General features: G+C 35.5%; 1 protein-coding gene across 1 annotated transcript in view; it reads left to right on the top strand.

The window, feature by feature from the left end:
* The window catches only part of EP300 (E1A binding protein p300), a 66,350-nt gene that overhangs the window by 9,743 nt on the left and 31,560 nt on the right, over positions 1-25,047 (top strand). The window contains exons 2-7 of the mRNA XM_010983525.3: positions 7,598-8,235; positions 16,027-16,203; positions 17,288-17,549; positions 18,162-18,275; positions 19,169-19,414; positions 24,707-24,800. Coding sequence (XP_010981827.3) covers positions 7,598-8,235; positions 16,027-16,203; positions 17,288-17,549; positions 18,162-18,275; positions 19,169-19,414; positions 24,707-24,800 — 1,531 coding nt within the window. The remainder of the gene's footprint in view (positions 1-7,597; positions 8,236-16,026; positions 16,204-17,287; positions 17,550-18,161; positions 18,276-19,168; positions 19,415-24,706; positions 24,801-25,047) is intronic.

Genomic DNA, 25,047 nt, shown 5'->3' with positions numbered 1-25,047 from the left:
GATTTTTGGAAAGGCTAATTGAGCTGAGTATTTTACAAGAGATTTTATGGCTAAATCTGCTGTGAGGACCATAGCAATACAGAAGACACCAAGGGTGACCTACAGAATCAGTATGTAATAATGAAAGGATGTTTTGACTCAACACTAGTTTCCCACATGTTCAGTCCAAATTCATTTTCGTTTAAATTGACACATTTCTAATACATGGTACATTGTATAAACTTAATGTATTATGCTCAATTTCAAATCATATTTAAATCTGTCCTGCTAGTCACATTTTGTGTCACTGTGTTTGGACTGAATGTACACTCAGATGAAGAAACATTTTACTCAAAGTCATTTTGTATTTGAGCACCATTAACTGTATATGGGAACTTGTCAATAAACTGGCAGAAGTAGCCTGCTGATGATGTTGATTGGTTGGTATTTTAGAGAGTAAGCAGGAAATGCCTTACTGGAGATAAGTGTGAGTTCATTCATTTCATGTTGTTTATACTACTGTTCTGTAATATTTGCCATAGGATAGCTTAAAAGTAATGGAATAAATTTCAGATTTGTAAATTTCCAATCAAAGGAGGTGTCAGCAAATTAAATATGTAAGAGCTGGCTGTAATATCTAGAAAAACTACTTGCTGTCATTTGCTTTTTTGCCTCCTACTTCTCAGTCCACTGCAGTCTGGCTCTTTACAACTCCACTGCTCTAAATTACTAAATATCTCCTATTATCTATATTGAGTGAATTCTCTCTGGCGCATGGAACACCACCAACATTTCCTTCTTGGAACCTGGTTTCCAAGACACTATTCCTGGTGGATGGGCCGGGGGAATGTTGGGTTTTAGCTAGCATGTTTTCCTGGTTAAGATTACTGGCATTTCCAGTGGTTCCCTTAATGGCTGATGGTTACTTAAGCTCCACATTTCTCTCTCACATTGCCATGAATTCCTCTGGTTGCCCTTCTGGATAATTGTACTCTTAGGTTATCCAGGCCAGAAACTTAGGAATTATTCTCCTCTTTTTCTCTCCTTAACCTCCTACTTATAGTCAGAGAGTTCTTTTGATTGGCCTCTTTGATGCCACTGCCCCTTTAGCAGCAGCGTCCTAACCAGTCTCCCTGACTCTAGACTTCTCTGTCCAATTTATTCTTCATATTGTTTGCCTGTGTAGGCTCTAATAAATGCAATTTTGTGTTTTTCATATTTCTGCTTGAAATTCTTCAGTAAATTAGTTTTCTCTCTACAGTAAAAATCCCAAGCTATTATGTTACAGGACCCTCTAAGTTGCTTCTTACTATATTTGTTGAACATGTAAATTTTATTCAGCTAATCTGAACTAATCCCTGTGAAGGGCAAATTGAGATGAGGGCCTGAGATGGTGATTTTTTTTTTTCTCCTGAGATAGTGATTTATTTGAACTTTTATTTTTTCCCATTTTTTGAAGGAAAAGGAAGAACCTGAGGATCTTAGTAAGAGGCATGAATTGAGGCTAGTCAATAATAAAATCCACTGTTACATAGGATTTGTTTAAATTACGGCATTTAAATTTTAATTTATTTTTCCATTGCACCTTCATACATATTGCTTTTAGTTTGGGACTTGTTTTTCTACTAGTTTTAGACCACTGGGTTTTATTTGCTATTTATGACAAACTGGCCAAAGATGTAGTCTCTTATTTTTAGTGGCCTTTTTATAGTATGTTGCTTATGAGCTTGCTGCCAGTTTGGGGTTTTTTTGTTTGTTTTGTTTTGTTTTTCCTGGGAAGCCCCTTGTGAAAGGATCTAATGGAGAAAGACTGGAAGTTTGGTGGCTAAAATAAAATCCACTTATTAGGTTTTTGAGCTTTACGACTCTTAACCATACTGGTATAGAATTAATTACTTACAGTTTGAGGAACTTTTCTCAGTCTAGAAATACTAATTAAATTTTGTTTAAAAAAACCTGTTTTCTCAGTTTAAAAATGTTCAAAAAAGTTATAGTTTTCATGATGTTCAGTAATCTAAAACAGCTGCTAAAAATGAAGTCTGTCTGCTTGCTTGCATCGAAGGAGCATTGAATTGGGGATCCAGGGACTTCAGTAGAGTCCATATTCAATAACAAAATAGTATAATCTGTGGAAGCCAGTGGTGTATCAGGGGCAGTGTTCTAAGAAGCCTGAGGAAAATGGATCTTTATTTTCCCAATTCCTCCTCACTGAACGTGGTTCTGCTTTTTATTTTGTCTGTTTCCAGTTAAACAGTACTAGATGATCCCAAAGGATCCTTTAGTGTGTTCCACCTGGTATATAACTTTAAAGAAGAAGGTTAATAAATTTACACATTTACATAGATCACACATTTATATGCTTTAGAATCTGTCTTTAAAAATACATTAAGGATCACCTCATTGGTTCTTAAAACAGCTCCATGAAAGTGGCAGATAGAATAAGTTTTACTGCCTTTTGAGAAAAGAGGTGACATGAGCTCACAGTTGGAAAGTTTGATAAATGAGGTCATCTTGTAGAATTGGGTTTGAATCCAGCTATTTGAACTCCTTGAGCAGTGTCAAGTTAGACACCAGTGATAGCTGATGACATTTAGGAATCATAAATGTCCAGAACTTTGAGGCAAAAATCAAACTAGCCTAGAAGTAATAATGACAGTCAATGATATCAGATGAAATAATGTCTGTTTAATCATGGGTCAGAGTACAAATGACTTTTTAACATAGTCTTCCAAATTTAAAATGTAATCATTGAAAATAACAAGTCTTAAGGAAAGGTTAAGAAAACTTTATTATAATGTTGTAAATACCCAATTAGATACAAATAATTATAGTATGTGATTGCAGAATTGTTGGAAACATTTATTATCCGATTCATTCCTTGAGCATGTGCTAGGTACTAAGGAAATGTACGTATCTGTTAAATGAGACCCTTATCCTTCAGATACTTACAATTTGGTAAAGAAGTAATATGCACACAAGTATTTAGCTGTAACAAAAGATAGAAAATATGAAGTGCATAGTTGAGGTGTAACAAAGTGAGTCATCTTAGGAAATGGGGTATTTCAGTCAATCTTTGAATTGAAACCTGATGGATCTTTCTTAATGGAATGGTCACTACAATTAGATCTGTTGAAAATACAGGATTGCCATTAAAAAAACAGCCCTATAACCTTCATTTTCAAGGTCTAGCAATGTAAGCCCTCCTGTCTGCATCACAGTGGAGCCTAACTTTGTAATGTGATGTTAAATGTTTTGCATAAATATAAAACAGCAACCAAGTACAACAGATTTGGCTGTAGTACAGGTTAAAATCCTTAAGACTAGGGCCTAGAGCAAGTCTTCCTTATTACTGAAGTTGATTTCTCCTCAGTGAACTCTCTGTATGTGGCTATTATCTACTTCTGAGATTGTTAGAGGATCAACAAGAATAATACAATTATTGAGCCGCAGACGGTGCCTGACAAACTGAAAGTGCTTGATAAAAGTTTGCTCTCATTATTATAAGCCAGTCTTGTCTCATAAGTAGTGATTCCACTGAATAATAATAGTAGATAACATTTCATAGTGCTTAATATGTGCTAGGCACTGTTCTACCTTTTGTTTGTTTGTTTTGCTAGGCACTGTTCTAAATGCTTGTATTAACTCACTGAATCCTCACAACCTATGAAGTGGGTACTTTCCTATTATACAGAGATGGAAACAGTTCTTCTGTGTGTATTTTAGAATTATCTTGTCTGGTTCTCTGAAAAACTTAGGATTTTGATTGGCATTGCATTGAAGCTATAGGTCAATATTGGGGAAGAACTGATGTCTTTATATAATATTGAGGACTTGTACCCAGATGTTTGTGATAATATCCTATTTATTTAGGTGGTCTTCAGTTTTGCAATTTACACATATTATCTAATAATACTGTCAGATTTTTTTCTGTTTTCCCCTATTATATTTACTTCTAATCATTTGTTACTGATATACAGAAATGCAGTTTAATTTGTTTATATTTGTGGTATGTTCCATCACCTTGCTAACCTCACTATTTCTAATTCTTTGCATTGGATTTTCTATGTTGACAGTTATTTCATCTGCATACAATAAGTTGTGTTTCTTCCTTTACAATCTTTTTACTCATTAATTTTTCTTGTATTATTGCTTTGGTTAGAAACTCCTTTACAACATTGAATAGAAGCTGGGTATCTGTCTTGTTCTGATGCTAAAGAGGCTACTTTTTTTTTTTAACATTTTTTATTGATTTATAATCATTTTACAATGTTGTGTCAAATTTCAGTGTAGAGCACAATTTTTCAGTTATACATGTAAAGAGGCTACTTTTAATATTGGTCCATTATGCATATTTGCTGTCAATTTTTAGGTTTTGAAAGAGACCTTTCTGTCAATTTAAGGAAGTTCCCATCAGGTTTTTGATTGTTACAGTTTTGTTTTTTTTTAATGAGGAATTGGGTATTGACTTTTATCCAGTGCTTTTTTTACAGCCATTAAGATGAATCTTACTTTTTCTTTCTCCTTTGTTAATGTGGTAAATAACATGTGTAGGTGGTCTAAGGTTCTAATGCGTACCTCTCCTTTCTGGATTCCTGAGATTATCCCAACTTGATCATGAAATTACATTTTTAAGATGCTGATAAATTTGATTTTTTTTTTCTCCCCTTTAAGGATTCTTGTTTCTGTGTTCATGATTTTTTTTTTTCTAGTATTGGCCATGTGTGGTTTTTAGAGTACTTTATTTTCTAAAAATGTTTGTGAAAGGTTGAATTGTCTTTTCCTTGAAAGTTCAGTGGGACATGGCTATAAAAGTATTTAGATCTGGTGTTTTCTTCATGGAAAGGTTAACCAATGGTTCATTTTTTTTCAATAGCAATAAGATTGTTCAGGGTTTCTATGTCTCTTAAATTTTTTAAGATGGGATATTTCAGTTTAACAGAATAGTAGAAAGAACTCGTCCATGTGCCTATTATTTCAGGTTACTGATAATTTTGCCCCCTAGAGTTTCTACTGAGTTTTAAAAAGCAAATCCCAGACATGTCATTTCACTAGAAATAGTTAAATATGTATCTTAGTTAAAATGATTTACTGATTTATTTTAACATAGTAACTATGCTATTGTCATACCCAACAAAATTAATAATTTTTTAATATTACCCACTATTCAGCCTTTATTTATATTATTCTGATTCTTGTCTAAAATGTATTTTCACAATCAATTTGAATCAAGACCCAAACAAGGTACATCTGGTTGTTGAATCTCTTGTTTGGTAACAACTTTTCCCATTCTTTTTTGTTTTTCCTTTTATGCCATGGAGAAGCTGGGACATTTATCTGATATAATTTCATTTTTGATTAAGGTTTGTTGAGTATTTTCTCAGGAACTTACTCATTTTTGTCTCTTCAAATTTTTTGTGTAAAATTGATTAATAGTGTTACTTTCTTTTTATTTAGTTTTTTTCTTAACTTCCCAGAAGTTTATCTTATTATTCTCTTCAGAGAACCAACTTCTGATTTTGTTGCTAACCTCTCAGTTGTATTTCTTCTGTTGATAATTGCTTTTATCTTTGATCATCTTTTTCCATTGTTTTTCTAACATAACGTAGATACTTAACTCATTAATTTCAAGCTTTATTTTCTAACATAAGCCTTTTAAGTTTTGAAATGTAGTATTTTGATTACCACTCAGTTTCTTTTTTATTTTCCCTTTTATCACTTAGATACATGCATATTTTTAAAATTGCTATATAGGTAGACATTTAAATTTTTTTCTAAATGTTTAACCCTAAAAATATGCCAGTGATAAACGTTTCCTTCTATACTCCAGGGGGAAAGTAGAATGCAAAATCACTTAAAAGTATGTATGATCACAGTTTTGTGAATTATGTAAATAGAAAGAAATGATGAAATGCATCAGTATATTAAGCAGTGGTCTTTTGAGTAGTGATGTCAGGTAAATTTTATTTGAAACTTTGTTTATATTGCAAAACTATTCATAAGATGCATTTTATTTTTATGATGGAGGGGCATGTATGATTTTTCAAAAGAAAAGAGAATAATTCTGTCAGTCTGAACTCTAAATCATGTCCCAAGATCCTGGAATGCAATTCAGTTCAATTAAAATATGACCAGTTGCTTTTTCTGTTGGGCATTAGGCAAGGAGTTGGTGTGTAAGTGGTAAGACTTGTCCTTCCCAAAGAGCTACAGTCTGGGTGCGGGGGTGAGGTGGAGGGGTGGTGGTGGGGAACAGATGGCATGAGAGTAGGGGAGAGAGACAGACGCGTATAATTTCAGTGCCATGATAGAATGCTACAGGAACAGGAAGGGCACATAGAGGAAGAGTTGTACTTAAAAACCAAGGGTAACTGGGCCAAGACAATCATTATTAAAGTGATATCTTGTCTTCAGTGGGTGGATGATTTTTAACAGGATTATTAGTTGTAGATTCAAGTATATTTAATTTTTAAATACCCAACAATGCCCTTTTAATGTGAAAACTACTTGGAGAATTAAAAGGAAACTCAAACACCTTAATCTGTATGAGTTAATACTGTCAACAAATCAACCAGGGACAGTTTTGCACTTCCAGGGAACATTTGGTGATATCTAGAGATATTTTTGTTGGTTTATTGGGGGGGCAAGCAGTAATTAGGTTTGTTTGTTTGTTTATTTCAAAGGAGGTACTGGGGATTGAACCCAGGACCTCCTGCATGCTAAGCACGCACTCTACCACTGAGCTGTACCCTCCCCCCAGAGATATTTTTGACTGTCACAAATGGGCTAGGGATACTATTGGCATTGAGAGGAGAGACCAGGGGTTTGCTGAGTATCTTACAGTGCACAGGACAGTCTCCCCTTCCCTCACAACAAAGAATTATCCAGCCCAGAATGTTTAATAGTGCCAAGGATGAGAAACCCGGGGTCGCTCTATAATTTGCCTCCTCTTTTTGGTGGGGGTGTGGCAGAGGTGGAGTAGGGGTGGTTTATATGTTGTTGAAGGAACCAGAGGCTTGGGTTTCTAGCCTATTCAGCCAGATTTGGGTTAAGGAAAACTAATCTGTAGTCTGAGGCCCGGTGAAAGCAAATTTACTAAACTTTGTGGCAGGCACTGGGATAGGAATTTGGTAAAGAGTGGTAGGCAGCCCATCTTCCTGGAGCTTACACTGAATGGTCTACAAGTGTCAGATCTTTTTATCAGTTGTCTTTCTCTTTGTTATCTTTTAAATCCTTTGTTTCATTCTGAATTTAGTGTATGGATAAGTTATTTTAACCTCTTCAAAGGAATTTTGGAATAGCATACAGTTTAATTGTTTATTTTTTCATGACTGTCAGTACAAACTTGGCAACTTGTGTAATGGGTATTGTACTAAGATGTAATCCTTTTTTTCCTTCAGTCTTATTTTAGGTACAGTTTGTAAGTGTTTAAACTTGTTGGCATGACCAAATACTATACATACATATATAAAACTTTTCAGTATAACATGAAAAACTGCAATACAAATAGTATTCCATGGAGTGAGATTTAGAAATACTTATTATCAAGAACAAAGTACAGAGAAATTTGTAATTTTTGACTCTGTCATACTTTTAACTATTGTCTTTCCTCTTTGTTTTTTAGATTTTGGCTCTCTATTTGACTTGGAGCACGACTTACCAGATGAATTAATCAACTCTACAGAATTGGGACTAACCAATGGTGGTGATATTAGTCAGCTTCAGACAAGTCTTGGCATAGTACAAGATGCAGCCTCTAAACATAAACAGCTGTCAGAATTGCTACGGTCTGGTAGTTCCCCTAACCTCAATATGGGGGTTGGTGGCCCAGGCCAAGGCATGGCCAGCCAGCCCCAACAGAACAGTCCTGGATTAGGTTTGATAAATAGCATGGTCAAAAGCCCAATGGCACAGGCAGGCTTGACTTCTCCCAACATGGGGATGGGCACTAGTGGACCAAATCAGGGTCCTGCACCATCTGCACCAGGTATGATGAACAGTCCAGTAAATCAACCTGCCATGGGAATGAACACAGGGATGAATGCGGGCATGAATCCTGGAATGTTGACTGCAGGCAATGGACAGGGGATGATGCCTAATCAAGTCATGAACGGTTCAATTGGAGCAGGCCGGGGGCGACCTAATATGCAGTACCCAAACCCAGGCATGGGAAGTGCTGGCAATTTAATGACTGAGCCACTGCAGCAAGGCTCTCCTCAGATGGGAGGACAAACAGGATTGAGAGGCCCCCAGCCTCTTAAGGTGAGTACAGTTTTGGTGTGTGTCAGTATGTTTTTGGAGTGTTGCAATGATGGAGGGGGAGGGCTTGAGGTCAGTTATTCATTTATTCTTTACATGTTTAATCTTGTTACATTATATAGCATTTCCCACATATATGCCAAGGGTTGTCACAGATTTTATGAAGCTCTTACATTAAATGTAATGTAAGTGATACATTTATTTTGCACCTGACTAGTACTGTATACCTTCACAGTTTGTTCCAAATGATTGCCAGTTAATTCCTGGGCCCTGTGGCACAAGTATTAGAATATTTTCATCTCATTTTTAATTCATCTTATTTTAGCCTTCACAGCCTTCCTTAAAAAAAAAAAAACCCACAGTTTTGTGATAGCTAGCATTATACTGTCTTCAGATAGACTTCACTTGTTCCCAGTTTTTAAAAGATGTGTTATTTTTTTCCTTTAATTAATGAAATTGAGGTGCATTAGTTTACTGTGAAACTTTAACCAACATTCCAGGTTTTCCAGTTAGCCTGATTTTGGCTGCTTTTGTTTTTTTTTAAAGCTTACTTTCTTTGTTGTATTAGGTAGAGAATGCTAAATACATTTTTTTAAACCCTTTAAATGTGTACTTTGTATAATTAAGATATTATAAGCATATATTTGATGCTTATTCCTCCATATTTTCCCTACACATTTTAGTCTCCTTTTCTTAAAATGACATCACATTATAGTTGCCACTGCCTGGCAGGTACTTGTTAAATACATGTTGAATGAAAGAGAATGCTTCATTTGGAAGGTGATGTTAGAGATGGATAAGATTTTCAGAAGGAGTTGGGAGCAAGCTTGTTCTGTAAGAGGAATAATTTGAGCAGGCATTAGGACTTCTGTGTTCCTGAGAATAGTGATGGTGAGAGTTTAAGTATGAAATTAAGACATGTGGATGAATTGGGAGGTGGGGGGTGCTGAGGTCACGTATAGATACATGAAAGCCCCCAAATATTTTTTTTGCTACACAGTAAAGAATATTGACATCTTAGGAAGGGATTCTTTTGGCATCCGTGTCTACTCTATAGATTATCCTTTTCTGGCACTTTTATGTTGCTGTGTGGATGTGGTTTACCTAGAATATTTGAAGTGAGAACCAGAAACAGAAAAGTAGATGATTTAGTCAGTACCTCTTCAAGGAACATACCTATGAAGAGTCCCTGCCCCTCCTGATGTTTACATTTGGGGGTGGAGGTGGATGACAGACATTAAACCTTCACTGATTGAGCAAATATTTACTCAGTCCTAGCTTTGATGTTGAAGATACAGCAGTGAATCAATTCATTTTATGGAACTTAAACTTTCTAAGTGTACACGTAAGATGTAAATTTATAGTGTTCCAGGTAAGTGCTGTAAAGACAAATAGTAAGGAAGGGCTCATTAGGAAAATGCCTAGGTTGGGAGTGGGGTACCGTTCTGTTTACAATCCAAATCACACATTTCTTGCATCAGCATTGTTTCGGGGACTAGATGAATAGCAATAAATTAATCAGACAAAATCCCCATCGTTGTGGAGCTTGTATTTTCATGGGAGAGGGGGATTCAAATATAAAAGCTTTATTTTTAAATGAGTCCCACCTATATTTTATATTTGTAAGTTGATACTTGTAAACCAAGTAACAGCAGTGCCTGACACATAAGAGTTTTAAATGTTTAGTGAATCAGTCTTTTGGAGTTATGGAGGCTTGGGGATGAAATGAATTGCTATAAAAGTTAGTACTTTTATAAAAGTTTTCTCTTTGAGAGGAAAAAAGCCTTCTCTGTATTTTCCTGTTAAAGATTAAAATAAATTCAAATCAGCCTGTTCAAATTGTTGGCTAGCAGTTGCCCTTCCAAAGTACCAGGTCCTAAAATTGTAGAGTTGATTATATTCGTTACCTTTCTTGTAAAACTAGTAAGAGTTCTGGTGATATTTAAGAATTAGGAATTAAGATGAGAAACTGAGACTTGATAACTTGAACCCTGTTGGCACATAGTAGTGGCTTTTGTACACAGTTCTTTTTATGAATGAATCTGTGATTCAAAATGTGCAGGTAGGTAGGTTGTGACTTTATTACTATGACAGTCTTTCAGAAGTCTTGCTGATGGTGGCTTATGGGAAGAAACTTGGATCATACCCCCTTTCACCCTAATCTTTAATTTTAGTCAGCATAAAATAATCAGAGACAAATGTTTTAGGTCTTTATTTCTGACCAGTGAGTTCAGGAGGGTACAGTGAAAGGCAGAATAGTGTGCAGATTCTGATCGATACTGTCTGGATGAGAATCTGGTCTATACCACCAGCCTCCTCCTATTTACCTGCATATTGCAAATCAAAGCTTTTCAGTTAAGATCATTTCAGTCCCCATTAACTTCACAAGACACTATGTCTGCCTCCTCAAAAATGCTGGTGACAAAAGAAATTTAAAAATTTTGAAAATCCTTTTTCAATAGCCACCCCTTAAGTATGAAGGAAGAAATGAAATTAAAAAGCATCATAGTTATTGGTGTGGACTATGAGCTGTACTGCCTGTGTTAAAAATGGACTTGGCCACTTACATAGTAGCTACATTACACTGAATTGCTTACGGTACCTCAGTTTTCCCATCTGTGGAATGTGAATAGTAAGAGTAAGTGTCACCTACCTCATGGGATTATTGGAGAACTAGATCAGTTAATACAAGTCAGCTCTTTGTGAGTGGCATATAGTAGTAAGCACCTATTATTAGAGTAGTAGTCTTAGCAAGTGCATGTATTGTAGTTCCCATTTTGTGATGTTCTTTTAACATTTTTATGAGGAGGGGGGAAATTAAAGCCACATCGTGTAGTTAAAGCTGGAGTCTGTAGCAGCATAGCTCTCAGTTGTAATGGGGAGATCAAATCAGTGTACCCCATGGATAGCAGCTGGCTGGAGGTTGTACCAGAGACTTCAGTGGATTAATACTATATAAATTTGATGGAAGGTTTACTTTCTTTGAAACTAAGGACTTTTTATTCAATAAGTGTTTATTAATATTCTGGAGGGGTTTTGGGGGGGTTCCCTTAGAAAATAGAAACAAAGCTATTCTATGAAGGATCTTGTTATGTATGATTAAGGAGACTAGTTTCAGTGTCAGACAGTATACTTGTACGTATATCAGTGTTTAGCTCCAAATTCTAAGGAACTCCTGATTATTAAAGATACTTAATATGTGTTGGGGCCATTAATTCTAACATCAGCCCTATGAAATGATAGTTTTATTCATATTATACAGGTAAGGAAACAAAGTGAGGGAGGTTACTACAGAGAACTCTTGTCTTTCTGAATTAAAAATGTTCGTTCATCACTATAGTATAATGTCATTCTGTTATTGTAATTCTTAATATTCATAAGACCTACACAGCTAAAAACAAATACTGGGGTTTTTTGTTTGCTGTCTCAGCATTTCACCTCCTGGCTTACTTGTAACTTACATACACATGATCATTGCTAGACTGAGACCTGTAAGAGCAGGAGCCATGCCTGTTTTTTGTAATCCATCTTAGTGACCCCTGAACCTTTCACAGATAGAACTTTGGAGCCTCTTTATGTGTTACTTTTCAGTTTTTACTCTGCAGCCCTAGATCGAGGGGAAAAGAATATACAAATCCTAACCCTCTTTTCTATGTCTCTGGTTACCTCACCTGCTATAAAGTGTTACCTGGCATCCAGATAGATACATATCCAAGGTTTTACATGCTTTGTGATTGATGAAACTAGTACCAAAGACAACAATAACAAAAAACAGCCAACTGCGAACTTTATCCAAAGGAGTACTGGCATTAGGAATAATTCTTTTTTCCTTTTCTCTTAAAATTTTTTTAAGGAGGTAAGAGTGCTAATGTCCATTTTGGAGCTCTTCTCTTAAAATTAATATCAGTTTGTGATGGTATTTGGCATGTGATGTTAAAGAGTATTTAACCTGTAAAATTTTAAACTAAGAGTAATGATTTATCTCTTGCATCTTTTAGAACTTGGGTGTTCTTGGATAGGCAAGGAATGAAGCAGGAAGGACCAGTTAGGAAGGTATTAAGTATAAGGCAGGGAGGAAGAATCCATGTTGAGAGAGAAAAAGATGGGCCTTAAAGGCCATATTCTGATGGGTTTTAAATAGGAGAAAATTATGCTCAGATTTACAATCTGGATGGATGTGGTTTTAGGTGTGCAGTATCAACTTAAAATAGTCCCTGTGCAGTGATGAGGCCCCCTAACTAAGGCAGTGGTATAAAAGTAATGGGAATGAGTCTGAAAAATATTTAGGATTGGATGTAGGTTCTGAGAGATCCCTAGTCTTCCTTGTTTATCAGCATATCTCCTCCCCTACCCCAGTGCTTAACATAATGCCTGGCATATGACTTGGATATAGAAATATTATCAAATCCAGTAGGTAGGAGGAAATGTCAGAATGTAGTTTAATTTTGTTTTTATTATTTGGTGAATCTTGGAGTCACAGTTAGTGTTGTTGTGTGTTACTGTTGATGCTTGCAAGTCTTAAGAGATTTTTGTCGCTGTGTTTAATGTTTCTAAACTGTTATATTTGTTGTATTTTGGGCACTAGTTTTTATTTTTCCTATTTATATGTCAATATTTATTCACCATCATGTGTTATATGTGTTCCTGTGTTCCGTAAAGTTTCTTTTTAATATATTGAATGCTTAGACACAACCTGTGTAGTTAGATTTCTTTTTAAAGAAAGATAAAATAGTGCCCTGCAGGTCCTTTGGTTTTAGCTGCCTTAGAACTGTTTGTGGCTTCCTGGTCCTCTGCCTTTTCAGTTTAGGTAGAGATCTGTATCTTTGTGGTTCAGGTAGGTGGTGGGTAGTTGGACATCTGGATCACATTATCTGTAGGGAAGGGAACGAGCTCTAATAACTAACTACAGTATAGCAGAAATTAGGTATAGTATATTCCCTTCTTGTTATATTTGATGGGGGAGCTGTAAGGGTTGGGGGGATAGGGTAGGGATGAGGGGCATTGGTTTTATTTTATTTTCCAATGCTGGCGGCAGAACTCTGAAGGAGATGGGAAAACAAGCCTGAGAGTCTTTGTTGGTCAGAGTGACCAGAAGTATCAGGAATGAATTACTGCCAGCTGACCAGCAGTTAGTGCAGTCTGTATATTTGAGACCGTACTCTGTCATAGAGTGAACTTGGAGTTTCTAGGTAATACGTGGTGATTGAGGGAACAAGCAATATCAGGAATTGGTTGAAACTCAATTGGTGTAGTTGTTTGCACAAGGCAGTGTCTGTGTGAACAAATGTGTGAAAGACCAGATTCTACTAGGATGTTTGATAAAGACATTATGCTTATTAACGAGATACCAAGGCATCTTACAAAGCCCAGCATTTTAATTTATGTAAATTATGGACTCTTTACAAGCATAATCTATTGTCTTTTGGTCTTTTATGGTCTGTCGTGCAAGTTCTATGATAGAATGGCTTTCATTTTATGTCTGTCATGAATTTGCATGGTAATAAGAAACACAAGTGAAATATAACTCCTCCAGGTGGAGATGTGCATATCATTGGAACTATATTAATATAAATATTAGTACTTTAAAAGCATATGTAGTAGCAGCACTCCTAGCCATGTTTGAAACCTGAACTTTGAATTTAAGCCTGTTTCTGTATTCATTTGATTGTCCCTACAATCTTACTGTCCAGATTCACATAGGAAATTCCAGTTATTGGAGACAATACACTTTTTACTCTGGATGCTTACCATTTAGGCCACCCCCATTTTTTTATGATACGCCCAAACTGTGCCAATTTACACAGTCTCGTTCCCTATCATTATTAGAGCACTAGGCAGGTTACTTAACTCCTAGTCTCTAACCTTTCTGGGAAATGTTCTTTAATTTTTTCTTTAATATTTTGCCTTCCCACTACAGGCGAACCTTTGAACTGATGAAGATGTTATATTCATATAAATTTGCAGAGTTGACTGCATATGATATAAAGAACTGAATTTTACTTACAGAGTTCATACAATTTACTTTGTGTTTCTATTTTCCTGAGTCAGCGAGTTCTTTTGTCAGCCAGGTTTGGGATGACAGGGCTACAAAGAAAAATCAACTAAGGTTCTTTATCTTTTGGTCTGTGGATAGAAGACATTTTTCACAGATACTTTTATCACCTATGTTATATTATAAATAAAGGCATGAACATTTCTGTTTGGGTTGAAAAAGAACTGTCTAGAATAATAGATACTTCACAGAGGTGGTAACTTTTGAAATGTATCTTAAAGGATGGATAGAATCTGCAGCTACTTATTTACCTTTGTACCAGCCAAGTAAGCAAGAAAAAATGAAAATTAGACTGCCTATTCACAAACTTAGTATTTTATTTCCTTTACAGGTTAGCATTCAGAAGTCAAATAGGAAAGGAGGGTGTACCATTGCCTAGTTATAGGGAAAAGGGAAAGCCTAAACAAATGTTGGAGATTCGAGAAGCGTGATACTCTCAGGTTTGCAAGTTAATGGGTACAGGAGATAGGATGCCATGGAGAGTAGTCAGTACTTATGAAGATCATGAAGGGTCTGGTATACTATGGTTTTTCCCCTTTATGAATAGAAAAAAGTTAGAACAGAAGGCAAGAAAACCTGTTAGACAGTCTATAAAAGCTGTGATGAGGGGCTTGAATTAAGACAGTGATAGTGGGCACGGATACATGGAAACGATGGAGGGTGGGTGATTAGATGTAGAATTCGAAGGACCCTCTGATAGAACGTTTGAGAAGAATATAGAAATCCCTTATGACTCCTTGTAATTGGTCAGCAGTGGTAGCATTCTTAGTTTCTGTTCTGAGTTCTTGCTGTATGTTTCTAGTGGGTGATGATTGACTTATAGTGGGACCTTATATGGAAGAATAGAACTGTAAGTTGCATCATTACCAGTAAAATATTTGGCTTCTGAATAATTAATACTCTGTTCTTTAAGTTAATCATTATCCAGTATGATGATTCCAGGTGGACTTGCATAAACACAGGGAAAAAACTTACTTTTTGAAGTAGATAAGGTTTGCAGACACACACAAATTACTTTAAGAACAAAGGAGGTAATTTAATAAAAACAGCTAGGTGTAAGACAGCAAGAAATGGTGCAGACTCTGAAGTTTGGATGATCTTTTTAAAGGTTTCAGATTGAAAAAGTCTACTGTGTTCCTAAATAAAAAAGGACGTATCAGGGGGAGGGTGTAGCTCAATGGTAGAGCACATGCCTAGCTTGCACAAGGTCCTGGGTTCAATCCCCAGTGCCTCCATTAAATAAATAAACATAGTTACCTTCCCCTCCAAAAATTTTTTTAAAAAAAATTTAAAAAAAAAAGGACATATCCCCCAAACTAAGAGTTTTCTACCTTTTTTATAAACAAAATGCTGGAATAAGCATTCAAATGCTCTGACAAATCAAACTGTAATTTAATTTTTAAGGATTTGATGATTAATTGAGTTGAATTGAATTTATTATGTTTGCATATTAAATGAAAGTCATTTAGTACATTTAAAGTGGAGAAAAATGGCAAACCCTGCTTAGCAGTTATATAGCTAAATGAACACACAGATTTTTCAAAAACATTTATCTTATTTATAGAAGACAGCTCTAAATTTACTGTACCTGGGACCCTCAGATTACAATATGTTTATATATACAGAGACTTTCTTTTAAAATTGTCTTTGTTAATTAGGAAGTGGAAAAAGAAAGGAAATGGTAATGTTCTATTAGTATGGAGAATAACAATCTTAATTTCTCTTCTGTTTCTTGTTCTTAGATGGGAATGATGAACAACCCAAATCCTTACAGTTCACCATATACTCAGAATTCTGGACAGCAGATTGGAACCAGTGGCCTTGGTCTCCAGATTCCAACAAAGTCTGTGCTACCAAATAGCTTACCTCCGTTTGCAATGGACAAAAAGGCAGTTCCTGGTGGAGGAATGCCCAACATGGTGAGTAGTAATCTATCTAAAATTTGTCTTCCACCTGACACTTTAAGAAAAGAATTATGTTAAACTTTGATATCATCTGCTATACACAGTAGGATGTAATGGATGGCCCCTGTGATCGAGGAAGCTTCTGCCTTCTATTTCACATAGTGTTTTGTTACTTGTATTGATCAGTAAGGGTGCTGGTCCAAATAGGAGCAAGTGGGGCTGCTACAGTGAAAGTTTTGATGTCCTGCCATATCCTTCTTGTGAACATTTCTTTCTGTAGGATATGAAAACGGAACCTTTTTCCTCTTGGGAAGGACTCTCTGACAGAGGATTCCAGCTCTCAGTGACCACACCAACTAATATGTATCTGATACTCCTACATAGAAGTAACTTCCCTCTCAAAGTTACACACTAATTTTAAATGTGATTTTTGTTACGGAAAAATTTCCAAAGCCTCTAACATTGCTATTTTTCTAAAGTAGAACTATTTCTGGTTGTAAATATAGCAAGTAGTCCATGGAAAAAATTGTCTTTGGAAAAAAAATTGTACTATAGGAATTGCATTCAGTCATATTCATTGAATGCTTATATTTCAGGACTCAGCGAAGTATTGGAGATATAAAGATGAATAATACATGGCATTTCTGTCCCCAGAAATGTTTGCTTTTTTACTGGAAAAACCAAATTTCCTCCAGAGTTTACAAAAACTAATTTTCTACACACCTGAAAGGCCGTGCCAGGTCTCCCAAGAAGATCTTCATTATTCTTCAAAACCTAACTTGGACCTACTGTTCACTACAGATTCCTTCCTTCTACCCCTCACAGTGGAGCTTACCGTGTTCTCCTCTTTCTTTTGCTCTCTTTATGTTATACGTACTTTGGTTTTATTGCTTGGTTTATGTAGTAATTTGTTTTCTTATTAAATTGAGCTTCTTGATTGTAGAAAGCTTCATTTATTTATGTTAGAATCCCCTGTGTCAAAAAAAATGGAGTCTGTCCTTAAAGATTTTCATTGAAAATCTCCAGGTGCATATTTAATAGGGAGGTAGCACACCATGACACCTAAAATTAAATGTATCTTTATTGTTTTATCCCTTAGGGCCAGCAGCAGTCCCCGCAGGTCCAGCAGCCGGGCCTGGTGACTCCGGTAGCCCAAGGGATGGGTTCTGGAGCACACACGGCTGATCCAGAGAAGCGCAAGCTCATCCAGCAGCAGCTTGTTCTCCTTTTGCACGCTCACAAGTGCCAGCGCCGGGAGCAGGCTAATGGGGAAGTGCGGCAGTGCAACCTTCCCCACTGTCGGACAATGAAGAATGTCCTTAACCACATGACACACTGCCAGTCAGGCAAGTCCTGCCAAGGTGAGTGGGCTCAAGGCGTTTTCATGCTCAGCCGTTAATACTTACAGTTAGTACTCAAAATATCTCTATTTTGAGACTTCTTATTGATAATGCCTTACTCTATATTAGGTTATGGTAAAAGTCAGTATCATTTTGTGAATGAGTATCTAGAGATGTGTGGTAGGAGAGGAAGTTCTAGAGACTTCCCTGATGTGATGATTCCTACTGACTGATTTGCCCCAGTGTAGCATACTGTAAATACAAAAACAATGTTACTCAACTTAATATAATTTGTGTATTTATGGAGTCATTAGAAGTCTATTTTTACAGATTTTTATAGAATAAAATAGACTTCACAACTTTATGATGAAAATAGGGGCTCTGGAAGCCAGACCAGCTTGAGTTTGAATCCCACTTTGGGTGCTCTGTGACTTTGTGCAGATTACTTAACCAGTTTTTACCTGTTTTCTCAACTATAAAACATGAGTACTAACAACTATTCTGTAGAGGTATTATGAAGATGTAATGGGTTAATAACATTTGTAGCCCTTGTTAAGTGATTGATAAGTTAGTTGATACTAATATAAAAATATAACCTGCATTTGGAAAAACAATCATTTTTGTTCTTTTTAGTGGCACACTGTGCATCTTCTCGACAAATCATTTCACACTGGAAGAATTGTACAAGGCATGATTGCCCTGTGTGTCTCCCCCTTAAGAATGCTGGGGATAAGAGAAATCAACAGTGTAAGTGTTTAAATCTTTTGAAGCTTTTATATCAAAAGTATTCTCAGACTATCACCAATGCAGTTTGGTGAGATTTAAAGTATTTCTTGATTATGTGAAGTTCCTCTGACTGCCTAGAGCTAATACTAGATTATTTCCATTTACCACTTAATGTCATATTAATAAGGTTAGAATTGAACTACTTTTAACCTAAAATACGATCCAGAAAGATCATTGCTTTGACATTGGGCAAGTTACTCTTTTATATGAGCGATCTAAATATTTAGATTATCTGAAATTATGTAAAAAAAAGAAAAAAGGTTTGAGATTAGTTTTACAAGCCTGGGGTGATGAGGAGCTTCTTTTCATAGAAAAGACAGGTCAAAAGTAGAAAGTGCAGCTCCCACAACTCCTCTGGAAACAAAACTTAAGAATTGAAAGACAAATTTGGAACTCAATATATAGCATGTTAGAAAGGAATTAAATTCCATAAAGATAAATCGTAAATAGCCCAGTGGAGAATTGGGACTACGAAATAGTTTGCTAGAGGGAGGGAATACCATAAAGTTCACTATTAAATTAAGAAATGAAGAAGTACCATGTCTATCCTGTCACATTGGCAGAAGTGATACTACCTGGTATTGGCTTTGAGGCATTTGTGCACTGTTGGTGGGAACATTGATACAGTCTATGGGAAGGCTTTTGGGTATTTTGGATCAAAAGCCTTACATGCCAGTGATTCTTTGACCACTCAGTTATGCATCCAGTAATTTCTTCAGGGAAATAATAGGAAATGAGATGCATGTATTTCATAATCACATAACAATTTTGTGTTTAAAATTCACTCAAACATGGTAGTGTTTTCTTTTTCACCATCTTTAATGTTGTAATACTGTTTCTTTTGTTTTCTCCAGCAATTCTGACTGGAGCACCAGTTGGACTTGGAAATACTAGCTCTCTAGGGGTGGGTCAACAGTCTACTCCCAGCCTAAGCACTGTTAGTCAGATTGATCCCAGCTCTATAGAAAGAGCATATGCAGCCCTTGGACTACCCTATCAAGTAAATCAGATGCCGACACAGCCCCAGGTGCAAGCAAAGAACCAGCAGAACCAGCAGTCGGGGCAGTCTCCTCAAGGGATGCGACCCATGAGCAACATGAGTAAGTCTGTGGCCTCCTAGTGACAGATGAGATTATCAGTTCGTGTAAATGCCAAGTAATATGCAAGGTTAACTCCTTGGTTTATCGTGGTCTCTCTGTTATTGTTTCTGTCTCTCTCCCTCTCTTACTTTTTTTGTAACATGACTCATTTTAAAGTAATTTTTAGAAGATTGCAGTGCATACTATACATAAAATAGATACACAACAAATTTATACTATATAGCACAGGCAGCTATATTCAGTACCTTGCAACAAATAATGAAAAGGAATATATGTATATATGTATATGTATATGTATGACTGAAACATGCTGTACACCAGAAATTGACACATCTTAAACTGACTGTCCTTCAATTTTAAAAAAAGAAGAAAATTTGAAAACATAAAAACATTGTAGTATAAAAATTCCCTTGTAATCCATGTATCAGAGGCAACTTTTACTTTGTTTATATCCTTCCTAATCCCAATGACTTTATATTTCTAGAAATGGGATCCCATGTGTTATAACAGGCTACTTCTTTACGAAATGTGAAGGTCTTTTCAGTTTCCATACTTAATGTATCATTTTTAATGCTTGTATAGTATTTCTTTGTATAGAACCGTCTGTTACTGTTGGACATTTAAGGCCCCCCCCTTTTATTTATTTATTTTTGCTTTTTTAAAAGGCACAAAGAAACAGTTGTGTTTTGGCTTGAAATATTCTTTTGGTTTGAAATGTTTAGTTATTGTTAATGTAGATTTCCAGATGTATCTAGCAACAGAAGTAGTTTGCTTGCCTTTGAAACAGTTAATCAAATATACTTGTTTGCTTAACCTCTTCCTATGATACAACTGAGAGGGAAGGGGAAGTGAGCAGTGTTCTAATATCCTAACTCGCAGTGGTTTTTATTCTCTTAATTATATGGTAAGATAAAGGAGAATTGCCCTATAATTATCCCTTTGCTGTCAGGCAGTCGAACATATAAGCCATTTTGTATAAATAGTTAAATATCCAGCTCTGGTAAGCCTGTGCTTTTTAATACTTTGCCTGTTATTCTAAAATTGTTCTTGGTGATGATGTTTTTCTGTAACTAGAAAAGTCTGATTCAGAATAATCCATCATGGTTTTGCCTATGAAACCCACTCTTAGCCTTCCATTCATAAGTGCGGTAGGCTTAGTTTCTGCCCACTGTTTGATTCTAAATGAGAAAACAGTTGGGCACACCACTCTTGTAAAAATGTAATCTTGTTGATTTTTGTTATTTTTATCTTGAAATGTGCATTATTTCATGAAAAGCAGTGCTAACTTGTTAAACAGTTATTGAGTGAAGAGTTAAAAACTGGTCTAGAAACTGGGATGGAGAGCATTCCTGCCTTTTCAGGCTTATTTTCAAGCTCTTATGTATGTATTAAAAGAGAGATCTGAGGACTTCATTTCCCCTTTACTCTCTCTCTTTTTAACTTATGATTGCTTTTTTCTCTCCCTTTCCAAGTGATACAGAGTACATCTTCTTTGAGTTTTAGAATCTTGACCCAGTGAAGTTATCTACCTCTGGCCTAGGTTTTCATTTTTGTAATTATTTTCCATTAATTTTTCAAATTTCTGTGTATAGTTCCTAGTTTAATTCTTTTCATCTTTTCTTGTATCATCTGTATACTTGTATATACATTTGTATATACCCACAAAATTACTTGAAAATTTGCTTCGTGAATTTCTTTTTTTCCCTTTTTTCAGTGTCTTTAAAATTATTATTTTAGGAGTAAGATTAATCAAGTTTCAAGATGCTTCAGGTTTGGACTTGATCTAGTAGGCTAAATCCACAAACAGGATTAAATTGTGTTCCCTAACAGTGTGAGATTTTTATCCTGTTTGTAAACAAAAGCAGTTTACTTGAGTATTGTTTTACTTACTCAGTAACCTAAAATGTTTATCTTTTATGTTTTTCTAAGATTGAGCTCCAAGTGGCTAGTTCTGTCAATTCTCACCCATATTATTTTAACCCTAATGTATCCTTGGGGGCCCTGCCAAAGTGATAGATAGGAAAGCTTTGTCAGAAAATTTGGGCCATAGAAGCACATCTATGTAATCTCCCCAGTAGTGATTTAAAATATTTTAGATTCTTCCTTCATAATCATTGCAGATTTAAAGTAAAGGCAGTGTTTTAGTGACTTCTTTTCCTCTGTACATTTTTTCTCCCGAATTTTAATTTGGTTTTTCAAACCTGCTAAAAATTGTCATAGTCCAATAGAGACTATGTGATACCCTTTATCTAGATTTACTAATTTTCAACATTTTTGCCACATTTGCTTTGAGTCTGTGTGGACTTCAGAGATCTTCACAGTTGACTGCTAACTATTTCGGCATGTATTTCCTAGTAATAAAGAATACTCAACTCCATAACCACAGTATTGTTACCACACCTGCAAAATTGAACATTTGCTAATATCCTCTAGTTAGTACAGTCTGTATTTTAATTTATCCAGTTGTCCCCAAAAGTCAAGTGTTTTACATTCATTTAGTTAAGTGTCTTTTGTCTCTTTTCATCTAGAAGTCATCCCACCTTTTCTTTGTTCATCACACAGTGACTTCATGAGCCTCGTAGATTGTCCCATAATTTGGATTTGTCTGACTGTTTCCTTAAAATTAGATCCTGATTAAACACTTTGGGGATGAGTATGTCATGGGTTGTCGTGTGGTATGCCATCAAGTTTTAATAATTTATTGGGATTCTTTGCTTTTAGCTAGCCCTTATAGTATCCCTATTCTCTTGTTTTATTGTTGACCTTCAAATTATTGATTACCCATTTTTCAGCTATTTCATGGAAGTTCTGGAACTGTTACTATCAAGAACTTGAGTTTTGTTTTGTATTCTCTTCTAAAGGTTTTATATCTCACTTATTTGGTAGACATCATATCTAGTTTATGTTCCAACAGACTGTCAGATATTAAGAAGTACTACTTATGAGTAAGGGTCTGTGTCATACGACCTTTACCTGAAGTATATAGTACTAGGTAGGATGAAGTGCCTGAGCAGACATTTATACTAATGCTTCCATGTGGAAAATATTCACAGTGACAGATGTGTCTCCCTCTGTGACAGAACCGCTGTAATGCTGGGACATTCTCAGTTACAGATTTTAGGTCCTTTGATTGACAAGGGTGTTTGAATAAATGATTAACAGCGTTCACTCAGATGTGCTGTGTGCTGGAAAAAACTAGTAAAGGGGGTAACATGGTCCCTACTTTAAGACATCTCTAGTCTGGGTGGGCAGGTAAATGACTAAGTAGACAAAACAAAAGTAGCTACTACGTATATCAGGTTATAGAGATTCTGTAGCAGGGAGGGGAAGAGGGAATCCACTCCAGAGCCCAAAATTAGAGCTTTTTTCTGTAAGCCTTCCATGACCATATTTGACCACATTCTTAATCTTCTAGTTCATATTAAATTAACATATTCCTATAAAGATTTTATTAGGGGTTAGAAAAAATATATACTCCTAGGGCTGAGGGTTTCTCCTTGGGCTTAAAAATACATATAATATACTCCCTGATTTTTTAGGTGCCATGAATTCTTTCCTTGTTCATTTTTTCCTCCTGACTTACTCTTTGTCAGTGCCAGTAGTGTCTGACTTCCTACATTTTTGTATTCTCAAGTGAATGCTCACTCCTAGGGTCTTAAATACTATCCTGTGTAAGAATATTCCCTCTGAAGTTATGAGCCATTACTCACAGTCAATGTGAAATATTAAGTGGACCTGGATACTTTGTAGAGAATGTTTGGCTATGTTTTCATGTACCATCAGAAAGCAGTAAGATAAGTAAACTGATACTCAGTGTAATCACTTTTTTCTTTTACCTTCATAATATTACCACCAATTAAAAAATATGCCTTAAGGGTACATAATTTCTCTAAAAATAACACAGTGGTGACAAATAAAGAATTGCAGTTGAGACAATTAAAGACCACTACCAGCAGCTACATTTCAGAGCCACCCTGATGCTGCCAGAAGCAAAGTTCTGCCTAAGCATGTAGGAAGCATGATGAAAAAAGGCAACAGGATTTGACTTAGATAGAATCTAGTTCATTATTTGCATTTTACTGGGAAGTTTTGTTTGTTTTCTTGTCTTTAACCAAAATACCTTGAGGAGTATATTAATAGAATTGTGTATCAAAAAAATTTTAACCGCATGAAAATCTGAACATTGCTGTTTTATGTTTTTAAGGAAATAGAATATTCATTAAAACTGTTAATCAAAAAAGTAATACATGCACATAGAGCTATTCAAGCCAGTCTGAAGGAATATTCAATAAAAAATAGTTTAACTCTAACCCAGACAGTTTTATTACCCTCTTTAGGGACCATCATACTTAGATTCCTTATGTCCTTACATAAACTGTGCTTACAAAAGCACGTGCATGTATAATTCAGTTCCCTAAGCAATTCTGGTTCTAGTTTTTTGCTTCTTTGACGTTACTCTTACATCTGTACATACATGTATGAGTATAACTGTAAGACAAATATCAGAAATGGAAATCCTAATCAATGAATATGTGCATGCATTTTTTCATTTATTTAGCAATTACCAAATAAAGTGAGTCAGTTTACACACCAATGGATTTTCACTGAAAATGCTTCTTTTAGGGGGGAGGGTATAGCTCAGTAGTAGAGTGCGTGCTTAGCATGCATGAGGTCCTAGGTCCAGTCCCTAGTACTTCCATTAAAAAATAAATAAACCTAACCTCCCCATAATAATAATTTTTTAAAAGAAAATTCTTTTTTTCCCAGACCCTTCTCAACCCTTGATATTCTCAAACTTTAAAAAGATTTCAAAATTTCATACAGAAAAATATATTACTTTAAGTTTTATTTTAAATGCAGTTGAGCATATGTGCATTTTTTAAATCTATTGCATTTCTTTTTATGTAAATTGCTTGTTCCTTTCCTATTGGATTATTCGTCTTTTTCTTACTGGATTGTAAAGGTGCTTTGTGAATTAGCCTTTATATGTGTGTTGCTAGTTATATTGTAAATAGTGATTTTTTATATGTACTGCTAGTATTTTTTAACCCTGATTTGTCATTTGTCTCTTAACTTTGTTTATGGTGATTATTTTCCTTATTACTCAAATGTCCTTAAAGATTCTATTTTGGGTCTGTCTTTCAAAGGATGAAAGTTTCTTGTGACATTTTCTTCTAGGACTTTCATCACTTTTCCTTCTTCCTTCTCTCTCTCTTTCTCCACCTCCTCTCTTTTTTTTTAAGTTGTTACTGGTATTTAAGATATTCTATCATGTTTTTTGTTTTGACCTAGGTGCTAGTCCTATGGGAGTAAACGGAGGTGTAGGGGTTCAAACGTCAAATCTTCTTTCTGACTCGATGTTGCATTCAGCCATAAATTCTCAAAAGTAAGTATTGTGGTTTGTGCCCTTTGTCAGGTTTCAGACACTTGTTAGGATTCCTTTTTTGAGTTTTTAAATTTCCTTGACTAGAAGATATCCTTGATGAATGAAGACAAATAGTATGTTTGAGTTCATACTTTATGCTTTCTATAACCTAATTAAAAATTGTATCCATTATTTGGGGTAGCAGACACCTTCCCACATACAGTAGGGTGTTGCAAATGCAGCTGCTTAGAAAACGAGTTTGCTCTAT

Source organism: Camelus dromedarius, chromosome 11, assembly GCF_036321535.1.
Source record: "Camelus dromedarius isolate mCamDro1 chromosome 11, mCamDro1.pat, whole genome shotgun sequence".
Classification (NCBI taxonomy): domain Eukaryota; kingdom Metazoa; phylum Chordata; class Mammalia; order Artiodactyla; family Camelidae; genus Camelus; species Camelus dromedarius.
Note: the sequence above shows the minus strand (reverse complement) of the source record. Positions and strands in the feature narration are given on the sequence as shown.